The sequence below is a fragment of the Arachis hypogaea genome, chromosome 19, assembly GCF_003086295.3.
Source record: "Arachis hypogaea cultivar Tifrunner chromosome 19, arahy.Tifrunner.gnm2.J5K5, whole genome shotgun sequence".
In the NCBI taxonomy this organism is placed as follows: domain Eukaryota; kingdom Viridiplantae; phylum Streptophyta; class Magnoliopsida; order Fabales; family Fabaceae; genus Arachis; species Arachis hypogaea.
In genome coordinates, this window is record NC_092054.1 from 6,417,078 (window position 1) to 6,439,924 (window position 22,847).

The window sequence follows — 22,847 nt, forward strand, 5'->3', positions numbered from 1 at the left end:
ATATTGTGACACATTAACAATATTGATCAAAGGAAAAAAAAGAGTTAAATCTGAATTTTTATATTTAAAAATTAAATTTTAATAAATAAAAATAAAGTTTTGTTTTAATATATATAGTAATAACCTAAAAAATTTTATATTTAATCCAATTAAAAAATGCAAAAATCTTTTATGTAAATAACTTATTATATATTACTACATCAATAAAAACAAATAATTTTTAAATTCAATACTTAAAAAATAATTTTGTTATAGTACATTTTAAATCTTTATATTAACTTTTTTAACGCTAAAAGTTTCAATAATAATTCTTTCCATGCGAACGAGTTAAAAGATTATTTTTAATGAATTTAATTTTTTTTAATTTATAAATTTGTAAAAACTCAAATTTTTGTAAATTTGAACTAAAATATAAAATTTATATTTATATTTTTATTCCTTTTAAATTTTTTAATATTTTATTTAAATTTAAATATAAATATTTTTTATTAATATTTATATTTTAAAATTATTAAAGAGTAATTTAATAATTTATTTACTTCTCATTCACTTTAAAATATAAATATTAATAAACTGATTTTTGTTCTGCTACTCTAATATAATTTTGCTGGTACTATTGTGGAATTATAAACAATATATATATTTTTTTATTTTATAAACATTGGCTGCAAAATGATGTTTTTGCAAAGTTAAAAGTTTAAAAAGTATTAAGTAAACCGTAAATATAGTTCAAATAGCATAATCTTTATATGATGGAAATTCAAGTGCAGTCGATTTCATGTGAAGTTGATAGTTGAGAGTTGTTAGATAAAAATTAAATCAAATTAGTCAATTATCTAACTGCTCTCAATTATCAACTTCACGTAAAGTCGACTACATCTAAATTTTTACCTCTCTATATTCACCTAAAAGTTACGAATTCGAATCTCATTCCTAACTTAAAAAAAATCCGGTAAATATTTGTATTATGATATGAAATGCAGAAATGGTAAATATGAATATGTTTTATTTATTTAAAAAAACCCCTTAAAATGTAAGTGTATTATTAATTTGTCACATGACAAGTGAAATGGAACAAAAGCTCTCAGGAGTGCAATGAAGTAGAAAATATAGGGAAAGTGAAATAGAAAGAAACCGCCAAAGATAGTATGTACTCTGTTAGTTATCTATATGTATGTATGGACGTGGACAATGACAAGAACACCCTTCCGTTCTGCCGAATGGCCGTTCCATTCTATGACACAACAACATTCCCTTCCAATTCTCATTTCCCTTTCCCTTCTTCCTTCATCTCTCTCTTTCTATTTCCATTTTATTATTATTTTGTTTCTTAGAATGCCTCGCCATTTGAGTTTCACATTCATTTAAAGCTTCATTCTTTATTTTTTAAATCCCTTCTTGGAAATACTTGTTTGAAGGAGGGGAATTTTTGTTTTGGAAAATGAAAGAGAATGTGGAACTGGTATTTGAGATTTGTGTGGTGATTCCCAAGAGAGAGGCGGTTCTTAAAGGAGAGGAAGACTTCGATTGCGGCAATGTCTTTGCCAGGGAGCTTAAGAATGCAGGCTTGGTTGTTGACAGAGTTATTGGCAATTCAGATGAGTTCTTCAAGGTTACAACAATTTCTTCTCTAATTTCTTAATTCTTCATATATATACTGTGGCAGAATATCATTATTTTATTTTCTTTTTTTGTCCTCTGTTATGGTAATATGATTGATTCATTGATTGATTTCTCTTGAAATATTTCTATAATTATAATGTGAGATAGAGACAAGATAGGAAAGAATTATGTCTTTTTGCATTGTATTTGCAGTTACCAAACAAGCAATTTTGTGATTCTTATTTTTGTTTTCAGTTGTGTCTAAGTTAAGCTTCTTGTTAAGTATTGAAACTTAGTTGTTGTTTGTTAAGGTGGCTGCACCTTTGGAGACATTGGGGAGGGCTGCAGCTGAACTAAGAATCATGAAAAGAACTCACATTGGTAAGATAAATTTGCAACCTAGCATGATGAAATGATGCGGCGCTTCATTGTTTATGTTAATGCATCTCATGTTCAATTGCAGGTATGGATTTGCAATTTGATATGGTGGAGGTTGATGCTTTTGTCAAACAGCCAGATGGTTCACTCTTTAGTTGGTATGAACGTTTTCAGTGCTACTGCCACTTAATGCACGGAATTGTGAGTTCTTGTCATAGCCGTTTATCAAATTTTCGATTATGGTCCTAATCAAGGATGTGCTTCGGCATTAGCTATTAACTAATACCATATTTTTTCGTTTGTTTATTTAGTTGTACTAATTAGCAAATGCGCTCTTGTGATGAATAATGAACAATGTTTCGATCCTTGTTGTAACTTGAATATGCAGGTAAACAACAGCAAATCAAGCAGAATCCTTAAATTCAATAGAAGAGAAATCCGTTGGGAAGTAGGAGAGCATCTCCTTCCAAAATTGGAATCAGAGATCATTATTAAGCAAATCTTTCCTTTGCATGGTGTTTTTCACTTACATATCCATTAATGTTTACTTTAGATTTTGCATTACTTGAAGCTTGGGCTAATATATATTGCTTTTGGCTGATAGATGACAAGATTAGAAAGAAACTCCTTAAAACCTGGGCTCTTCAATGGTGGGACTTCACAACTCAGCCAGTAGATGAAATTTATGCATATTATGGTTCAAAGGTGAACATGATTATGAGATTTGGAACATTTTTTGAAAACATTAACTTGCATTCTCCTCATCCAATTTTCGAATGATCAACTGCAGATTGCAATCTATTTTGCTTTTCTTGGAATGTATACACAGTGGCTGCTCTTCCCTGCTGTGGTTGGGCTTATTGTGTACTTCATAGATTATGGGTAAGCCAATATGAATAGTTGGTTTGATAGTTTCTGTTATGATGCACCGGCACGGCGAGGGACATTGGGACACACCAACTTCAAAATTTTGCTCGACTTGAACATGACACAAAACACATACTTGAATGATTAATGACTTCAGACTTCCTTATTACATTTAGGTCAGCGAATTTAGTAGTGCTCCCTGCTTTCTTCATTGCGGTCATACTATGGGCTATTATGTTTTCTCAGTTCTGGAAACGGAAAAATGCTGCACTTTTAGCCAGGTAATATCTTTTACATAGTATGTCTTGCTTCTCTTGGGATCAGCACATTCAATTTGATATGAACGCCTTCGCTTTCTGCGATTCTTCACACATTTCTCTGTGGTCTGGTGTTGCAGGTGGCCTATTACCTATGGAAATGCAGTTGATGAAGAATACAAGGTTGCTGGCATGAAGGGTAATGCTCAACCCCGACAGAACCCAATGGACCTCATAAAATTACTCGAGGCTGATAGAGTGAAGGGAAAGAAAGTGTTCACGAAATATGAGTGGTTTAATCATCTCTTGCGAATCAGGAACGATGCACTCATTATCATCAGCATAATATGCCTCCAGTTACCATTTGAGTTGGCATATGCTCATCTTTATGAAGTTCTTAATAAAGATATAATTAAGTAAGAATCCAGGTCGTTCTTTTCATGCTTCTACTTTTTAGTGTTAATCTATTATTCTCTTATTCAACTTCTTAATTCTTTCTTTGAGTTGTTCTGTATTACTTCAATAATTCTTGGTTGTTCCCTTATAACTACTAAGATGACTCTCTTGTCAAATGCTGCGGTTCAGGTTTGGGCTCACTGCTATTTATCTTGCTACCATTCAGTACATTACTAAGCTTGGTGGTAAGGTTTCTGTTAAACTTATCATGTTTGAACACAATGAAAACCCGGAAACACGAGCTGATAGCTTGGTCTACAAGGTAAAAATGGGAAATTAAAAGGTTCCGTGTGCCTTACTTTCCTTAGTACTACTGGACATGGAACTTAAGGGATTACTCTCCTCTGCAGGTGTTTGGTCTGTACTTTATGCAGACATACATTGGAATCTTTTATCACGCGTTGTTGCACCGAAACTTTGGTACTCTTCGCAAAGTTCTGATTCAGCGGCTTCTAATTTCGGAGGTTCCATAGAATGATTTCCTTTTGTTATCCTTCTCCTTGCTTACCTAATTTTCTCCTACTTCATTTTGAGGTTTTCCATTTTAGCTTATTTGAACAAAAGAAAACATTTTTCAGGTGGTTCAAAACTTGATAGAAACTTCATTGCCTTATATCAACTACAACTACAAAAAATATGCCGTTCGGTAAGAGCTTTTGTTGCTTTAGACATGGATCATGCAAGGTTTACTTTGTTTATGAGATTGCCACTGTGCAGTAGCTAATTACTGTTCATTGGTTAAGACAAAATAAGGAGAAGGAGGAGAAAGGATCAGCTGGAACATTCGAGTTTACTTCTAGAGTAGAGAAAGAATTCCTTAAGGCTTCTTACACTGCCAGCACTGGCGAGGAGCTTGAGGATGGGTTATTTGATGGTACTTCTGAATCCACTAGTCTTTCAAATTGCACATAAATACGTAGTTCTTGGTTAATTTCATTTTGGATGATCAAATGTATGCACCAGTAAGAACTCAAAAGCATCACAAGACAAACATTTTGTGTGTATATATATTGGGTTTACAACAGTAACATTGTTTAATGGATTTAACTAGAACATCCTTGTTTGATTGCAGATTTTTTGGAGTTGGCACTGCAGTTTGGAATGATTTTGATGTTTGCTTGCGCATTCCCACCTGCATTCGCTATGTCTGCTCTGGTATAAATGCTTTTGTCTGCCTTCCTTTTGTATTCTCTTTTCGTTTAAATGGCCCTTAGTTTAACTATCTTTTATTAAACATTGTTATTGACAACTTAATTCCTACATATTCAGAACAACATTATGGAAATCAGGACAGATGCTTTGAAGCTACTAGCAATGATGAAGCGGCCTGTCCCTCGTGCGTCTGCAACAGTAGGAGCCTGGCTTAACATTTTTCAGGTATTTGGTTAATTGACTTTAGATCGTAATGCCAACTATTTTGGATGATCCTCTTCATGAGGGCGTCTCATTGCACAAGCCATTTGGTAGCATTTGGGAAGGGCAAATCCCCCTCCCTTGCGGCACAAGCAAAGAGATTGTTTCGGAGATATGAATCCTTAACCTCTTAGGTTGCAACTTGCAAGACACCACAGATCCTACTATTGTGCCCAGTTTCATCCTCCAACAATCCCCTACAACTGATAGATTACAACGTGTTCAACAAGTAATTAGTAATATAGAAGATTCATTTTCTTAACTAGTGGATAGATAGGAACTTACCGATATCCAGTTTTTAAGTATATTAGGAAAATATTATTAGAACATGGAAGTTATTACAGATACTAATAAAAAACAAAAATGGTTGGAGGGTGTTTTAGTAATAAAAGTTGCATGTCAAATAGGCAGATTGTTTTCTAACATGAATGAGTATTTCATCTCTAAACCCTGTTCTTCATGTTATAAATTACTATACCTGGTTTTTAATTTTATATCACACTGAGAAGAGATTTTCTCTGTTTTGCAGTTTCTCATATTGATGTCCATTTGCACTAATTGTGCACTTCTAGCATGGCTATTCGATGAGGAGGGAAAATGGAAGATCGAGCCGGGACTCGTGGTGATTTTGATAATGGAGCATGCTCTATTGTTGATTAAGTTTGGTTTCTCTCGTTTGGTTCCTTCGGTAATGGACATTCTACATTTCATTACTTTCCAATTCAAGTTGTTTCATGTGACATGACACACTATGTTGCTCTATGTCACTGTTTTTCATCACAGGAACCAGCTTGGGTTAGAGCAGCCCGTGCGAAAAACAGTTCGCAAGCACGAGACATGTATACTAAGAGGCTCTTGAGGACCATTTCTGGAGGAGAAAAGACAAGAGAGCTGAAGAAGATTGAGTAAGTTTTGATGATGTTTATTTTTTTGAATCTTAGAAGTCACTTCAATGCTGCAAGGTGGTGAAAAATTGCACAAGCCAGGCTTGTTATTTTTGTTGTATGTTGTTAGGAAGGGATTTTGTTTTTACTGTGGTGATAAGAAAATGCTAGGTAGACTTTTTTTTTTTTTTTTCCGACCGGTGTCTGAGGTTCGGCCTCGACTAATCCGGACCCAACCCGGCCGGTAGCATTTTTGGCTTTGATAGATAGTCTTTCAACAGGGATAGCTGCATTCATAAAGTTTCAAACTCCAGACCTTAGATGTTGGTAATGCTACTTATACTATATAGCTCATTACTTATAATTGTGAATACATGTATTAGAATGAATTTAATTTTTTTTAATAAGTATATCAGTGAAATGTAGTCTCTCATTTTTATGTTTATTTTTCTGTTTTGGATTTTCTTGGACTAAAAAGGAATGTGATATAATTATATTCAGGGTAAAGAGTTCTTTTTGTCCCTAACATTTGCGAGTTTTTTCAAAAATACTCCTAATGTTTAATTTCATTCAATTTTGTCGTTAACGTTTTTTATTTGTGTCAAAGCTATCTCTAAAAGTTTTCAATTTTGTCCCTAATATTTTACATGAAGTTAACAATTTGAGAGTAATTTTGACACAAATCGAAAACGTTAAAGATAAAATTGAATGCAACTAAACGTTAGGGATATTTTTGAAAAAATCATAACCTTTAAATAAAACAATCCTGATGGCAAAATTCTATATTTCAATGCCGGAATTTCAATCAAATCAACTCGTGTTATTTATGTCTTCAACAAATTCAATTATGTATGACATCCTTTACTAAGGGGTGTGTAGCAGATTGCTTGTCAAGATAACTCATAATTTATATTGGCTCGTAGAAAAATTACTAGACTTTGTTGCTGATGTTAAAATAATGAAGTATTTGCAGTGCACGGATGATTTAATCGGCAATAGTTATATAACATACTTCAATATATCAAATGCCCCCATCAGTAATATAATATAAAGTTACATTTTTAGTAATAGTTGAAACAGACAGACATACAAACTATCTCAAACTTTTAAAGAACATACGGTGCTACATAGTTTATTACAAAGGACACACATAATTTTGTAGAAAAAAATTCTAAACGATCCTGACAATTACTTCAAAAGACAATGAAATTCTTAATAAAAAAAATTTTTTTCCTACTCTTGATCTTTATTTTTATAGGACTGATTAGTCACTGTGTCAATATTTTTTTTTGGTACAGGGACTAATCGGTCCCATAAAAATAAAGATCAGGGACTGGAAAAGATATTTGTTTTGGGGCCTCGTAATCCCTTTGAGGTAATTGTTAGGGCCGAGTTAGGTATTCACTCCTTAATTTGTATTACGGTCCATAGATTCAATTATTTAATGTCACAACTATACCTGTATTTTCTTCATGTATCATGGTAAAAGATTTGGCTGGAAATGCATGAAAGTCTTCCAATCAATATCAGCTGAAGACCTTGGTTTATGTCCATCCTCAAAGTTATTTGATTCTACAATATTATTTATTCTAATAGTTAATTAGAAGACTCCAATTCATATATAGATATGCACACTAAATAATTGAATCACTCTTATTAATATACATTTTAATTTAAAAACATAATATAATATGTTGGTTTTTAAGCATATAAAAAGTATATTAGATCATTTTCAGTTGACATAAAGTTTTATAGAAATTATCTATATACGATATAAACTTCTAATTTAATAATTGATTTTGTAAAAATTTAAACAAATAAAAAATTATTCAATGCCTCATAACATTTACTTAAAATTACTAGCATTTTGATCCTTAATCATATTTTATAACAAGTTTATTTGCTTAATAACAATTCAAGAAGTGTTAGAATAGAATTATTATGTTTTAATTTCTAATTGCCAAAGAATATTCACTTACAACCACTTATGGATTTGTATGTGGATTTTTTGGATATTTTCTTTTTGCTACTGATGGCAAATTTTGATATCTCATAGTTCTGTCTTGTTGGTAGTAACTGGGATGATAATCAATTTGGTTATTTGTTGAATCTTCTAATAACTCAGAAACCTTTGCATTATCTGTTGGAAGTTTATACTCTAGTTAATAAATTAAAAAAAATTAACAAAAGGATGTATTAAGATTGTAAAGTCTTTAAATTTCAAGACATAAAAATAAAGTTCATGTCAAAATAATATAAGAAGGTTGAAAAAACAAAATTTTTTTATGAAGATTAAAAATCAATTATCACATATTTACATACATTTGTGTTTCACGTTTTCTTAATGAAGTAATTCAAGTATTCAACTAACAAATAATCAGACATTTATAGTAAAATCAAATTTTCATAACAACCAAAAATGACATCAATGTATTTTGATATTTTTATTCGTATTTTGATCATCAATATAAATCTAATTTTATTATACTCTTTGTGAAATTTGATTATAAATGTGATATTAGTTTGATTTTAAATGTAAATATATGGAACATTTGTGGTTGATTTTTGGGGGGTTTATATAATATAATATAGTTTGTCTAAAGTTGACATTTTTGTTAGTTGCGCCTTGGAGAGTTATAAATTAATGGATATATTTGGATGTATAAAATGTGAGGTCAAACTAATTTCAATTATAGAAATATTATGTCTACACTCAAATTAATCATCACAATTAATTATTATTATTATTATTATTATTATTATTATTATTATATATATATATATATTATTTAATTTATTTTTAATATATATTTTATATTTTAATATATATTTTATACTAATAATTGATTTTGGTAATTAATTTTAATACATACCTAATATTAATAGGCAATAACTGCCTGCTAATAGGGCTGTCAAACGGGTTAACCCGACTCATTTAGGTTCGGCCCGTTAAACCCGTGGGTTAAATGGGCTGAACCGTTTAAACTCGCTTTATTCGCGGGTCATAATTTTTTAACCCAGATCGTTTATGATCAGCCCGTAGGTTAAATGGGCCAGCCCGTTTATTCTTTTATTTTATTTTTTAAAAAATATTTTGACAAAAAATATTAATTTTAGGTCAAAAATTTTTAAAAAATAATATTTTTTTGTTGATGGATCGGATTTTTGGTCGGATAGAGAAAAATATATACTAAAAGTGCTACTTTTTTAAAAAAAATTAAACGGACCACCTGTTTAACCCGTTATTTTTTTCGGATTAATCGGGTTCAGCTTATTTAGCCCGAAATTTAAATAGGCTTAATTTTGGAGGCAAAATCCGTCTATTTAAATAAGTAAATGAACTGGCCCGATGAATTTAGCCCATCTTGACGGCCCTACCTGCTAATCCATTTTTTATAAATTAAATATGGATAATAAAAAAATATTGAGATTAAAAGATATGAAATAAGTTTTTTTAAGAGTGCATAATAATGTTTGGTACTTAAAGGTTCGTTTTGCTAAAAATCTAAGCAACTTCTCTTCATAATAATCAGAATGTTTTAAAAATATATTTTGTTGACAAAAACCAGTAGCTATTATTCCAGTATAAACAAGATAATTAAGCTAAAGATACAACTAATTTTATCAATTAACTTTTACCGAACATATCATTTATAATTTATTAAATAATAAACAACCCATAAAATCGTTAACAAAAGAAGACAATATTATTGCTAATGGAGACAAAAAAAAAAACAAAAAATAAATTTTAAATAATGGCCAATTTTCTGGCTGACTATTATTTGATGTCAAAATTTTATCTAAACTTATTTTTTATAATAAATTTTAAATATTTAAAATTTATTAATTTTTTATTTTAAATTAAATATTAATTATTTAATTTTTTTTTCAATAATTAGCCACTAAACTTAGTGACTATAACAATCACACCTTAAAAAGTATATATTATTAGAATGCTCACCAATATCTTCCAAGCTTAATGGCTGATGAACCTTTGAATGAGTATGGTGATCCGTTTTAGTTGAAGACATTGGAGAAGTAATAAAAGGTTGGTAGTATCCAATCAAATAATTAGTTGTATGAATATTATTATGGCGACGAGAAAGAAAATCTTGCTCCGGTTCTGGATATGGACGTTGTGGCGGTGTTGGATATGGATCCATCGGTGGAATTGGTTGAACCGGTTCAACCGGTTTTATTTGCATTGGATATACCATGGTTCTCTCTTTTTTATAGTAATCAGCTTCGCCACTTGTTGAATCTTCTAATGCATAATAAACGAAAAAACAATGTGTTAAATTAATTTAGATTGTAAAATAAATATTTTCTTGACAAAAACCATTTCTAGTGTAAATAAGATAAGCTAAAGATATGACTGATTTTATCAATATTTAATTACCAAACATATTATTTATGATTTAATAAATAATAAAAAACGCATAAAAGTGTTAGTAAAAGATAATAAAATAGCTCAAATTTATTTTATTTAATATTTATTAATTTTAATAATAATTAATGAATATTAAATAAAATAAATTCTATCTATTTTTAAGTTTTTTTTATCAAATATTTTCGTAATATTATTATATTTGGTAGTCACATTATTATTATTACCAGTATCCACAAGGTCATGTCTCTGCCCTCTTTCCATATCATGCAACAATGTTGGATGCTTCATCAAATTGTTTCCTTTGTCTTTGTGAGAGTATTTTAACCCTACATGTATGATATATTAGTAATTAATTAATAAAATTAAATAGGTTATATTATTTTTATTAAAAATATAATTATTCATTCATATGTCTATTTTTATTAGTTTAAATTTTTTTTTAAAAATTCTTTTATTACATAATATCAAAACTTTTATAATCGAAATATATATGACTCCTCTTATATCAATTTAACCTTTTAAGTAAAATATAATTTTTAGAACAGTTAGTTAAAATCACCATATACACTTATATGTAAGAGTAACATTATTATAAAATATTCATGAGAGATACTAACAATAATGTTACTAACACTTGCCTTATCTTGTTAACTATAATTAATTAAAATGAGCCTTCTATCTTTCCAAATTTTTGCCAATGAGTTATAGCTCAAATGGCATAGACTCCCCATAAGGTTGCGGCTTCGAGTCTACTATCTTTCTAAAATCTTAGCCAATGAGTAATAGCTCAAATAGCATAGACTCCCCATACTCAATTAAGAAGTTGCGGGTTCGAGTCTCCTATCTTTCCAAATTTTTGCCAAGAAGCAATAGCTCAAATGACATAGTCTCCCCATACTCAATTAAGAGGTTGTGGGTTCGAGTTTCCATATATTTGGTAAAAAAAAAAAAAAAAACCTATAATTAATTAACACTACACTATTTTGATATACATCGAGTGTGTGTGGAGAAAAAAATGAAAAAAAAAAAAATCAAAGAGAAAACTAATAACTCACCCTCAGATAGTTGACGAGTCAATGCATGAGAGCACAAGTGAAGAAACACAAAAAGAATGAAGGGAAGATAGGCCTTTGAGTCAGTCATGTTGTAATAACAACTCTTTGCCAAGGCTAATAGAAAGAAATTAATTAAAGAAGACAAGGGATTAAAGTATGTATAATGAAGTGATTCAATACCTCATTATATATAAAGGTTAAGAATCGAAAATCGTTAATAACAATAATAGCCAATATTGAAAGCCAAGAGTCAAGTATGTAATTAGAAAAATACCATTATTTCAACTTTTATAGTTATTAACATGTGAATGGACCGTTCTAATTTTTCTATTTAATTCCCTTTCTATATATTTTATGTAAATTTGCATGGATCGTGTGAAAAACCTTTGCAATTTGCTCCTCTTCTATACGTCCTTTGCAAATTGCATAGAAGCCCAATTTAACAATGAAAGCATTGAGTGAGATATAGAAATCGGTTGTAAATGTATAGCACTGGTATTTTTATTATAAAATTTAAAAAATAGTAATATCTATTTTTTAATAAATATTAAAGATTTTATCAAATGAAAGGAAAAAAATTGAGATTCGTATTCTACTTAAGCACTTTTTGTACGGTGAATGATTTATGGGTTAGTATTTCTTGTTAGAAGTGTGTTTTAGATAGTCGCTTTTAAGTTAAAGAGAATATATTCTTTCAATTTTTTTTAATAATTGAGAAAGTAAAGTGCGATCTCTCACCATTAATTTTATAAATGGGATAAAAAAAACATGAGAAAAAAAGCATAAAAGAATTAGAAATCACACTTTATTTACTCAATTGTTAAAAAAAATTAAAAGTATCCACTTGAAATACCCAAAAAAAAGTGTCACAGCGACAACGGTGACATTTGAGTAAATAATTTGAAAAGAGTGGTATTTTAGTAACAAGTTTTAGAAATTGTGATATATTAGAGTATATTAGTTAAAAAAACTAAGAAAAATAGAGGGAGTAAAAATGAAAGAGAGAACTCCTTAATTATTTTAGAGAAAAATATTTTACAATAAAAGTAAATGTCATTTTTTAAACCAAATTTTCAATCAAGTCATCGTACGACGCTACTTCTTCTTCGTCGTTATCGTCGTCGTCTTCTTTGCACGTTCAATCAAGTCATCGTGCGGCGCTACTTCTTCATTGTCATCATAGTCTTCTTTTTTGCACACTTCTTTCTTCAATGTTGTTGTTATCGTTGTCACTATAAGAAAGTACTAAAATAGCGATAAAAAAAATTAGTTGTTAATAGCGATCGATTTAGTGATTGATATACAATTTCTAGGACAAAAAAAATATTGGTCGCTAAATTACATTCAGCAACCAATTTTAGCGACCAACAAAATCGGTCACTAATAGCTATCAAATTAGCGATCGATAATGTTTTAATACAACCAAGATAAAATTGGTCACTAAAATTGGTCACTATTTTATATTTTAGCGACCGAATTAGCAACTAAAACAGAAAGTAACGTCTTTGAGACTATTGGTCACAAAATCAATCGCTATTTTTTTATTTTAGCGACCGATTTTGCAACTGATAGTGAAATAGGGTGAACAATTGTTTGGTCACTAATTCGGTCGCTAACACATTGATCGCTAAATTGGTTGCTAATTGTTAAGTTAGTGACTGATTTCAGTTATAGCCACCGAATTAATGATCAATTAGTTTTATACAATCAGAATAAAATTAGTCACTAAAACTAGTCCAATATAAAAATATAGAGATTTTTCGATGAACTCAATGAAATTACAACAGGACATGCAGAACGAAGAGATTGAAATTAATTTATGTTTTTTTGTTTAATGTGAATATGCTGCATTCTTGTGTGTTGTTGATTATATATTTTGATTCTTAAATCATTTAAACAAAGAATTTATGCTACAAAATAACTAAATTGGCATAGATATAGCTTTAATTAGGGACTATGCAACTAAGGGACTAGCTAATATAATTTCTATATAATGTCTCGAATTTTCACTTTCTATCAGCAATTTGGCATCACTTTTCTAAGAATAAAATATCTATCACTAGCTAATTTCTTTTTTTATATGTTAATCTTTTTGTTGGTTATATATTTTGTGTGAAAAGAATTCATTCTACAAAGTAATGTTAATTTGGGCTATGCAATTAATTATGGGAGTAATATCGTTATATCTCCAGTTAAGTAAATAGGAATAATATACATAATGGTATTTAGGTGTGTCCAAAAGTGTCCGAAGAAGAATTTTTTATTTTTTATTAAGACACGGTTGGACACAGCAGACACGCGTGTCGGACGAGTGTCGGTGAATATCGTGTCCAAAATGTGTCCGACACACGAACACGATAATTCAGCGAAGTGTCCGTATTTCATAGATCACATTTGAACTATCAAGTATAGTGAATTATATTTTGTTTATAGGAAAATTTTTGTAGTTAAGTGGAAAGAGTCAACCTTAGTCCCGTAGCCCTGTTTTCATTTTGTGCTTTTATTAGAAGGACATACCATTCCAATAAGCATAATTATAACATAATATAACGCAGCATCCTTCTATTTTGAAACAATAACATAATATTTATTTTTATTTTTTCAATTGCGCAGCTCATCTTTCACAGTTTCACTTTATCATACTGTGATTTTTATCTTCCATAATGATTGTTTTTGGTTAAATCCTAGAAAGTGGATACTTTCTGAAATTATTTCTGGTATTTGAATTCAACTGCTTTTATTCTTGGACAGTCCAGTGAACAGACGTCTATCAAGAAATCTTCAAAGAAATCAGAGGAGAATAAGTCACAACCCTTTGCTTTCTTGAGAAATCTCCACATACTCAAAGGTAGTTGATATTCATAGAATTTTTAATTTATATGTTTAGTAGAAAAAATTATTAAAGAGGATTCCAATTTCCAACACAGTTAGAATTGTTTGCGAAGACCCACAAATCTAAAGATGAGACATGGATGGATAAAAATTTAAAATATATTGAGGTGAATCTATTTTAATTAAAATATATATCTCTCCCTCTATATGTATTAAATAATATTATATTATTTAATAGATAAATACATGAAAATTTACCTTCATCTTAAAATTCTCCCTTACTTTGACTCTACAATTATTTAAAACATTTAACTCTGTAAAATAAAGTTTTAGATGTTGTTGTATTTTATCTACGTTGTATTGCTAAGCAAATTGAGATTAAGCTCTTTACAAGTTAAAAGGTTAGTTATTGAAGTTAATAGCTTGATGCAATGCGTGTGATCCTGCTGACGCATTTTTTATTGTATGATGATGATAACAAGTAAATATAAATTAGTTAGTATAAAATTATGCAGACCATTTCTTTTTCCATATTTTACTTTTTTCTTATTCTATTTTTGGTACTTATTAAATTATTATCTCCCTTATATCATCATTTTATTAAATTTAGAATGAGGGAAGTTTTGGATTTATTTCTATTTTTGTTACTTTAACATGCTTTATTTTTTAGTTTTAAAAAAAACACTTAACATATACTTTAATTTGCTGTATGTATGATTTCACTAGCTAGTACCATTGTAATTGAAAAAAAAAAGGATAAGACTGTGCTTATATATCATATTATGTGATGTATGATGTGTGTGGTTTTGTTTGCATAATAGTGATTCTTATTCTTTTTATTGTCTCGTGTAATAATTGATCTGATTTTAATATTGGCAGGATGAATTTAAGAATGCTATAGAATAGGCTACGCAAAAAACGTCTGAAGGATGAAGTAATGCACCAAATGAGATGGATGTATGGTGTGAAATAGCCGGAGTTAAAAAGGGAATAATTTATAGACTTCGAATAGAATCCACTACAATTGAAAAAAGACCTAGTTATCATGGCTCCAGTCCTCAATCATCCGATTGGTTGCGAAGGTCAGAACATCAAGAAATATTGAAGAAAATGCAAGAGAACGATGACTTGAAAACTAGGTTAGAAAAGAAAGAAAAAGAATTTGAACTCAATAACCATTTGCTTCAACAAATGATGAAAAAGTTTAATTTTAAAATTTCGATTTCTCAACTAGAAGGTGGAGAAACAAATATAAGAGAGGATGAAGATGGTGAACGTACGTCTGAAGAGTGATTATTTTATTGTAGTTGTGATGCTAGTTAGTTAATAGACTTTAAATGATGTAATTAGTAATTTGAGAGTGTTGTTTACTTATTATTGTTGTTGTCTATGATATTGAATTGATGAGTTATTTTGGTTATTGGTTAAGTGTGTCATGTTATTTGAGATATATCTTTTATAGGTTGGCTTTTATGTGTTAAGGTGTAGGTTTTGTGTTGATTGTTTTTCAATATTTGATGGCCTAGATGTAAAAATTAAAAAAAAAAAATTGATAATTAAAAAATTAGGATCAGCTATGAAAATTTGGTCACTAAAATATTTGGTTGCTAATTAACGACTGATTTGACGATTGAAATGTTGGTTGCTAAAATATAGTTCCCTACTTAGCGACCGAATTAGAGATTGAAACGTTGGTCGCAAATTAGCGACTGAAATATTAGTCGCGAATTAGAGACCGAAATACTGGTCGCAAATTATCGACCGATTTAACGACTGAAAAGTTGGTCGTTATTTAGCGACTAATTTACTCAGAGACCGATTTAGCGATTGATACTCTTTGGTGAGGGTTTGGTGGCCTTGTTCACAAATCGGTCGCTAACATTTAGCGATTGAAGTTGGTCGCTATTTTTTTATTAGAGACCTATGTTTTATCGACCACCCGAATAGGTCGCTAAATCAGTCGCTATTCCGATAATTTTTTATAGTGTGTTGTCATTGTCACTACTGCCACCACGCACTATCGTCTTGTTGTTATTGTTTAATTTTTCCTCTTGTGTTTTTTCTCCTCATGCATCGATCCTTTATTATCATCAATTCATCATCATTGTCCTCGTCACTTCATATTTTTTTCTCCTATATATATTTAAAAAATTAGAGTATAAAAATTTTTATGCACATTATATAAATTTTGGTGTACAGTCAAAATTTTAGTATACAACATAAAATTTTTTGAATAATCACATGCCCAAAACATTGACACATAACCAACAAAATACGCACATCGTATAATTTTAGTGTACAACACAAATTTTAGTGCATAGAACAAAAGTTTGGATGTGCAGCACAAAAATTTTTGAAGGAATACATACCCAAAATATTGATTCACTCAACTAATAAAATACATTTGCAGCAAAACTTTACATGCTATGTACAAACATTTCTATACTATATTGATAGATCTGTGTTATGTGCACAATTTTTTGTGCCATATCAATAAATTTATGCACTTTTTAACAAATTTTTTGTGCTACAAAAGCGTAGAAAAGGAGAAGTGACGACGTATTCACGTATTTTTTCACTAGATTTGTGCCAACTTGGTTGAACTTAGTTACAAGAACGTTTGTACATGTAGTATCACAGAATACTTTATTCACTATAAAAAAAGGTTAAAATGACATTTATATTACGGCGATTTTGAAGAACCACTATAATATTTGAATACTCCGAGGTTTTCTGTTGCTGTCATAATTAATTTTTGGATTTGTGATGGTTTTGATAATTATGGCGGTTTGAACCGCCGTTATCACCTAAGTATAAAAGAAGAATTATCAATCCCTAAATTTCAGAAAACATTAGTTGAAACGCTACGCGCGTGACGTTGTTGCTCCTGGATGGCCTGTGCGATGATCTCCATTCTCTTGCCTTCTCCGACGATCTTCTCCGGTGACATCTTCTCAAACATCGATCTCCTTCGGCGACATCTCCTACAACGGCGATTTTCTCCGGTGATGTCTCCTCCAGCTTCCTCTCCTTGTCGTCCTCTGTGTCTTCTCCGCCAAAATCGTCAACGCCTTCCTCTGCGACGATCCAGGTTAGCTTCCTTTCCTTCTCTTCCTTTCCTTTCCTTCCTCTATGATGAGTCTCTCTTTTTAGGCCGTTTGCGAGGATTCATCGCGAGTGGAGAAGTCAGTTTCGCAGTTTGTGCCACCGACAACGTTCCTCGGCAATTGTGTTCCGCCGCTCTCGTTGTGCTGCCACTGCCGACGTTCCTCCATTCCTCTGCTTCGTGCCTTTGCTACCGTCCCTCGCTCTTCCAAAGGTCACATTTGTATTCCGTTTATGTTAGGGATTGTATTTTTCGTTTCAGTTTTCATCCATTTGTAACATTAAAGTGTTAGGATTCTTGATGAATAATAGCTTAATGAATAATAAACTAAACTAGGTTGATGAATGTAAATTGTAATTATATTAGATCGAGCATGCATCAGTGATGCTGTCACTTGGATTATTTTTCAAATTTTTGTTTCACATTTTGTTAGAGTTGCACTAATGTTGATGGTTATCAGTGGCTAAGAAAAGGGATGGTTGAATCTTGGCCTCATTTTCTACTGAATTTTACTTTTGCTTTCGTCAAGTGACTTTAGGAGATATTTTTGCTTTTGTCTCCTAAATTACAGAAACAGAAATAGAGTTGAGAATAGAGATTTACACCCAGATGTATTCTGGTTCAGCTAACCAGTGCAATGTAGCCTACATCCATTCTCCATCACAATTATGATGGAATTTCACTATCTTTTTCACAAGATTACAAATACCAATTTCTCCCTAGGATCTACCAAATCCTATCTGGGACAAATCCAGATTCTAACCCAATCTGAATTTGACTAGGACTCACCCTAACTTTCAATAGCCAAGTGCTAACCTAACTTGTAAGGGAATCCCCACAGGATCATGACACAAAACAGAAAGACGTACAAAGAAAATCTAAGACATCTTAAGGCTTTTTCTCCAATTTTAACTCACTGTCTTTTACCTCTCATTGGCTTTTTCTTACAAATCTCACCATATTTGCCTTTTTCAATGTGACTCAGACAGACTAAACTGAGAAAAAGAAATATGAAATAGAAACTATGAAGGAGAAGAACTTAGAACAGCATAGGTAGCTATGAGAACTGAACTCGGTGCTCTGTTTTTCTCTCATTACCTTCAACCATTGGCCGTTCACCCTTATAATAGAAGAGTGAAACTTCCAATGTTGAAACAAGTTCAAACCCAATGCTGTCTTCTCCTCCAACATCAGAGTTCACAGCGGCAATGTCAAAAGAGAGGGGACTTCGAATTTGTTGCATGCAACTTACCGTCTCTCTCATCTTTTTTCTTTAAACTCTTTTGATCTTGTCCGTTGAGTTTTGCTTTGGCCCCAAGATTTATTTCTGATGAGCTTCTTACCATATTTGACTTCACTTTTTTCCATGATTGCTTGATTTGTGCTTGAGACTTGGTGGATTTTTTCAATGTATATGTTGGAGTAGCTCAAATGAGAAAATCAAATTTTGAAGATGTTCTGACCAGATGCAATCTTTTCTTTTGTTGTAGGTCAAAAACTTGCTTGAACTTAGTAACACATTTTTTGTTCTTCGCCGAACCTAGCCCCAGAACTTTTCTATTCTTTCTTTCTTCTTTGTTCAGAGATTGACATGATAGAAGAGACAGAGAGAGGAGAGAGAGTTTGGCTTGGAAGCTAGAAGAAATTTTAATTGAATTAAACTTGAGGTTCAAGTTTCTGAAAGTGGTGTTTTTGGAAGCTTCTTCAAATGGGCTTGGATCTTTGTTTGGGCCTATTTGATTTCTTATTCAATTGTTTTACTCACTACCCCTTTGTTTCGGATGAGAAAATTTGTGGTAGAATATTTGACCATTGGACTTTGATTGTGTGTTTTGGGCCAGTATGTATGTGAGCTCGTTTTCTTTTTTCTTGGGCCCTTGTTACTTAATTAATTTTTTGCACACAACAACAAAATTATATAAACAAATATCCTAATAATATGTGTTCATCATTTTAATCAAGAGATCCTATATCACCGTATCTGTTTGTGTTGTGTATGGAGAGATTGTCCTGTTCTATTAATCAGCAAGTTGATAAGGGCGTGTGGAAGCCAGTTGCGGTTTCTAGAGGGGGTCCAAGAATTTCTCATTTGATGTTTGCCGATGATTTGCTTCTTTTCTGTAAAGCTGAAAAACAGCAAGTTCAAACTGTAATGGTAGCTTTGGAAAATTTCTGCAGAGCCTCTGGGATGAAGGTTAATGTGGAAAAATCTAAAGCGCTATGCTCCAAGAATGTTTCAGCGACAAGAAAAGAGATTTTCACTGGAGTCTCCTCCATCAGATTCGTTCAGAACTTGGGCAAGTATTTAGGGGTGAACCTTAATCACTCTCGGGTGACACGCGCAACTTTCAACGATGTTTTGGACAAGATTCGGGGAAGGCTAGCCAGCTGGAAAGGAAGATTGCTTAATAAGGCAGGCAGACTCTGTTTGCTCAACTCGGTAGTGACTGCGATTCCTACTTATCGCATGCAAGTATCTCTCTTCCCTAAAGGGGTAACTAATAAGATAGAATCCATGATGCGAAACTTTCTATGGAAGGGTCAAGCTGATGGTAGAGGCCTGAATCTAGTTAACTGGAAAGTGTTGGTCACTCCTAAGAAGTTTGGAGGTCTGGGAATTAGAGATCCCTTTTGTGCCAATATTGCTCTTCTTGGAAAACTAGTTTGGCAACTTTTTCACCATCCCAACAAGCTATGGGTTCAACTGTTGACGGAGAAATACCATTCTTCTAAGGATGATTGTTTTAGTCGGTCTCGAGGAAGTGGATCTTATGTTTGGAAGAGTATATGTCGAGCTTGGGATATCCTAAAGGAAGGTTTTAGTTGGTGCATTGGGGATTTGGAACAGAACTTTTGGTTTTCTAAATGGAGAAGAGAGGGGCGACTGTGTCAGGAGATGGATTATGTTCACATTTCTGATTCGGATCTCAGGATCTTGGACCTTTGGTCATCTGGACAGTGGAACCTTGAGAATATCTATTCTCCTCTGAATCAGTCTCTGCAGAGCAACATTAATTCTTACAACCCAGATGTTCAAGCTGGTTCAGAGGTCGGTTGGTGTTGGACTGGTGCGGCCTCAAAGGTTTATGATGCTCATAGTGGTTATTTATGGCTCAGTAAGAAGATGTTTAGTTGGGAGGATAGGGGTAATTGGCTTTGGCTTTGGCGTCAACATGTTCCGGAAAAGCACAAATTTTTGGCCTGGCTATGTCTTCGGGAGGCTCTTCCTACTGCTGCATTTCGTTTTAGAAGGGGCATTTCACACACGGATAGCTGTCCACGATGTTTCTCAAGTCAGGAGTCGGTTTTACATTGTATTCGGGATTGTCCAAAAGCCCAACTTGTTTGGCAAGCTTTAGGGATCTCCGATCAACCAGTGGATTTGATGAGTTGGTTCTTACATAATAGCAAACAGCGCCCCTTTAGATTCTTTTCTGGTCTCTGGTGGATTTGGTGTTCGAGAAACAACGAGATCTTTCATCCTCACGAGCATTGGACCACAGACAAGGTGATTGGTATGGCTTTGTCCTTAGAAAAGGAGCTCCAAAATATTTTTGAGTTGCAACGACTATCTATCCCCTCAACCATTAGTGGCTCTTGGATTCCCCCCTCAGTGGGTACCTTTAAGATTAATTGTGATGCTAGCTATCCTGGCAGTGGTGCTCGAGTTGGTTTTGCTTGTGTTAGCAGAGATTGGAAGGGAAGGTGGCAACGAGGCTGTCTGGGAACAATTGAGAGTCGTAGCATTTTGCAAGGAGAGTTGTTTGCTATTTGGAGAGGCTTTCTTTTAGCATGGGACTCGGGACAAAGAGACATTATATGTGAGACAGACTGTGTGGAGGCTTTTACTATTGTCAATAATTTACAAGATTGCTCTGGGTTTACTGATCCTTTGGTGTTAAAAATTCGAGATATCATGTCTTGGAAATGGCGTGCTGATCTTCGGTTGATCTTGAGAGATGCAAATACAGTAGCAGACATCATGGCAAAGACTGCAATGAGGACTATTTCTCCCCAAGTGGAGTTTCCATTGCCTTGGAAGGAGTTTGAGAGTAGTATTCAGTGGGACTGCCTTTCTTAAGCAGTTTCTTGTTTTTTTTTTCTCTTTCTTAGTTTTTGTTTATTTTTCTTTTAAGTCACAAAAAAAAAAAATCAAGAATTAGTTAGTCACCAAAAAAAAAAAATAATCAAGAATTAGTTTCCAAACTCAACAGATGTCTTTTTGGAATATGTTATCATTAATTTTTCGTGCCTAACTGCAGCCAATGAATGATTTTTTAACAAGATTTATAATTCAATTAGTCCTTCTGGATTAATAATGCCAGATTTGGCCCTCGTCTGCATATGATACTTGTTAATAGGTTTAACTGTAGAGGGTGAATTCCCTAATTGAACAACTACCCCACCTATAGGAATACTATCAGGAGGTTTAATATTGTGTAATTCTTGATTTTAGACAGAAGAGGTAGGAATAGGTGATACAGGTGTTTGGGAGTTTTGGGCAGACTGAGTAGTAGTTGATAAGTTATTGGTTTGTGTGTGAATAGAAGGGATTGGAGGTTGTGTTTGATTAGAAGTAGTTGGAAAGGTAAGTATTGGTATAGAAAGAGTAGTATGAGGAAACTGAGATGGGTTTGATATAGTGATATTTGATGGAAAAAATTCTGCATAAGGGAATTGTTTTTCATCAAACAAAACATGTCTTGTGATGAAAATTTTACCACTTCTTTTAAGGCATTTATAGCCTTTATGATGTGGAGCATGCCCTAAAAAGATAGCTAAGTCAGATTTTATGCAGAAGCAAAACTAAGCAGAGCTATCACGTCCCTCCATCAAGCCCAGAATCTCCCACATCCAATTGAAGTTGAAGTGAATAGGTAGAAGCTTTTCAATCTTTTCACATCTTTATTCATTATTTTCTTTTAATGTCTCTGAATTTATATTTCTCAGTAGATATATCCATGAACAAGGCAGAGCTATCAAGTCTAATCACAAGCATATGCCAGGTTTTAACTTCATATTTCAAACATATATGTGGAGAATGGTCCTGCAAGACAATATTTGTATGCGAATATTTTTTCATACAACTCACACACTCACACACCTTCTAACACTCCACTGCCTTTATTGAGACTTGAACCTAGAGATGTAGTTTATGAAGCTTACATGTTTGCCACTAGCCTCCTCACCACATGAAACATCTGATAAGATTTAACAGTAAAAGCTACCTAATCTTAGTCAATAATGTTGCTTTGTGATGAAAAGAAAGGTTTTTTCTTTTCTTTTTCTCCTCTCTTGTTGCTGATTGACTGAGAAAATCATAGGCTTTTTTTCCACTCTGATCCTACTGCCAAATAGAGTGAAGGCCTTAAATCCTAAAAATTATACTTGTTCTTTTTCTTCTTTTGTGATCTGTGGTGATATATAGCTGAGTTGCTGTTAAGGTAAGAAGAGTCAATAAGATTCTTAAATGCAGTTTTTTATTTTCCCTTTTTTTTTTCTTTCTGTAGAAGGAATTGGTAGTGAGTTGGTAGTTTCAACTTTCAATGCAAAAGATATCAATGATAATCATAATAACAATAACCATAATAATAAGTAATCTTGTGG

General features: G+C 32.2%; 2 protein-coding genes across 4 annotated transcripts; one reads left to right on the top strand and one right to left on the bottom strand.

Annotated features, from left to right (window-relative positions):
• Nucleotides 1–1,139: 1,139 nt before the first annotated feature.
• Nucleotides 1,140–6,290, top strand: LOC112777641 (anoctamin-like protein At1g73020). Its single transcript, XM_025822016.3, has 16 exons — nt 1,140–1,612; nt 1,914–1,983; nt 2,066–2,181; nt 2,369–2,495; nt 2,585–2,685; nt 2,771–2,862; nt 3,024–3,128; nt 3,245–3,520; nt 3,690–3,822; nt 3,911–4,024; nt 4,139–4,206; nt 4,304–4,434; nt 4,633–4,715; nt 4,830–4,937; nt 5,503–5,661; nt 5,757–6,290. The coding sequence occupies exons 1-16, from the start codon at nt 1,442–1,444 to the stop codon at nt 5,880–5,882; spliced, it is 1,980 nt and encodes a 659-aa protein (XP_025677801.1). The 5' UTR covers nt 1,140–1,441; the 3' UTR covers nt 5,883–6,290.
• A 551-nt stretch (nt 6,291–6,841) lies between these two features.
• LOC112777642 (uncharacterized) lies at nt 6,842–11,444 on the bottom strand. 3 transcript variants are annotated; one of them, XM_029295977.2, is made up of 5 exons: nt 11,303–11,444; nt 10,472–10,573; nt 9,819–10,118; nt 7,837–7,997; nt 6,842–7,429 (listed from the first exon to the last, which is right to left on the bottom strand). In XM_029295977.2, the coding sequence occupies exons 1-4, from the start codon at nt 11,388–11,390 to the stop codon at nt 7,843–7,845; spliced, it is 645 nt and encodes a 214-aa protein (XP_029151810.1). In that variant the 5' UTR covers nt 11,391–11,444; the 3' UTR covers nt 6,842–7,429; nt 7,837–7,842. The 3 variants fall into 3 exon arrangements, with proteins under 3 accessions (XP_029151810.1, XP_025677804.1, XP_025677805.1); XM_025822019.2 differs by having other exon boundaries at nt 9,819–10,121; XM_025822020.2 differs by lacking the exon at nt 7,837–7,997 and having other exon boundaries at nt 9,819–10,121.
• Nucleotides 11,445–22,847: the final 11,403 nt, after the last annotated feature.

Bases quoted from the DNA above. Each gene is read 5' to 3' on its own strand.
- LOC112777641 (XM_025822016.3), top strand. From the start codon at position 1,442: ATGAAAGAGAATGTGGAACTGGTATTTGAGATTTGTGTGGTGATTCCC. The intron at 3,521-3,689 runs GTAAGAATCCAG...GCTGCGGTTCAG, and splicing joins CTTAATAAAGATATAATTAA to GTTTGGGCTCACTGCTATTT. The intron at 5,662-5,756 runs GTAATGGACATT...TTTTCATCACAG, and splicing joins TCTCTCGTTTGGTTCCTTCG to GAACCAGCTTGGGTTAGAGC.
- LOC112777642 (XM_025822019.2), bottom strand. From the start codon at position 11,390: ATGACTGACTCAAAGGCCTATCTTCCCTTCATTCTTTTTGTGTTTCTT. The intron at 10,574-11,302 runs GTGAGTTATTAG...TCATACATGTAG, and splicing joins GACTCGTCAACTATCTGAGG to GGTTAAAATACTCTCACAAA. The intron at 10,122-10,471 runs GTAATAATAATA...ATTATGCATTAG, and splicing joins ACATGACCTTGTGGATACTG to AAGATTCAACAAGTGGCGAA.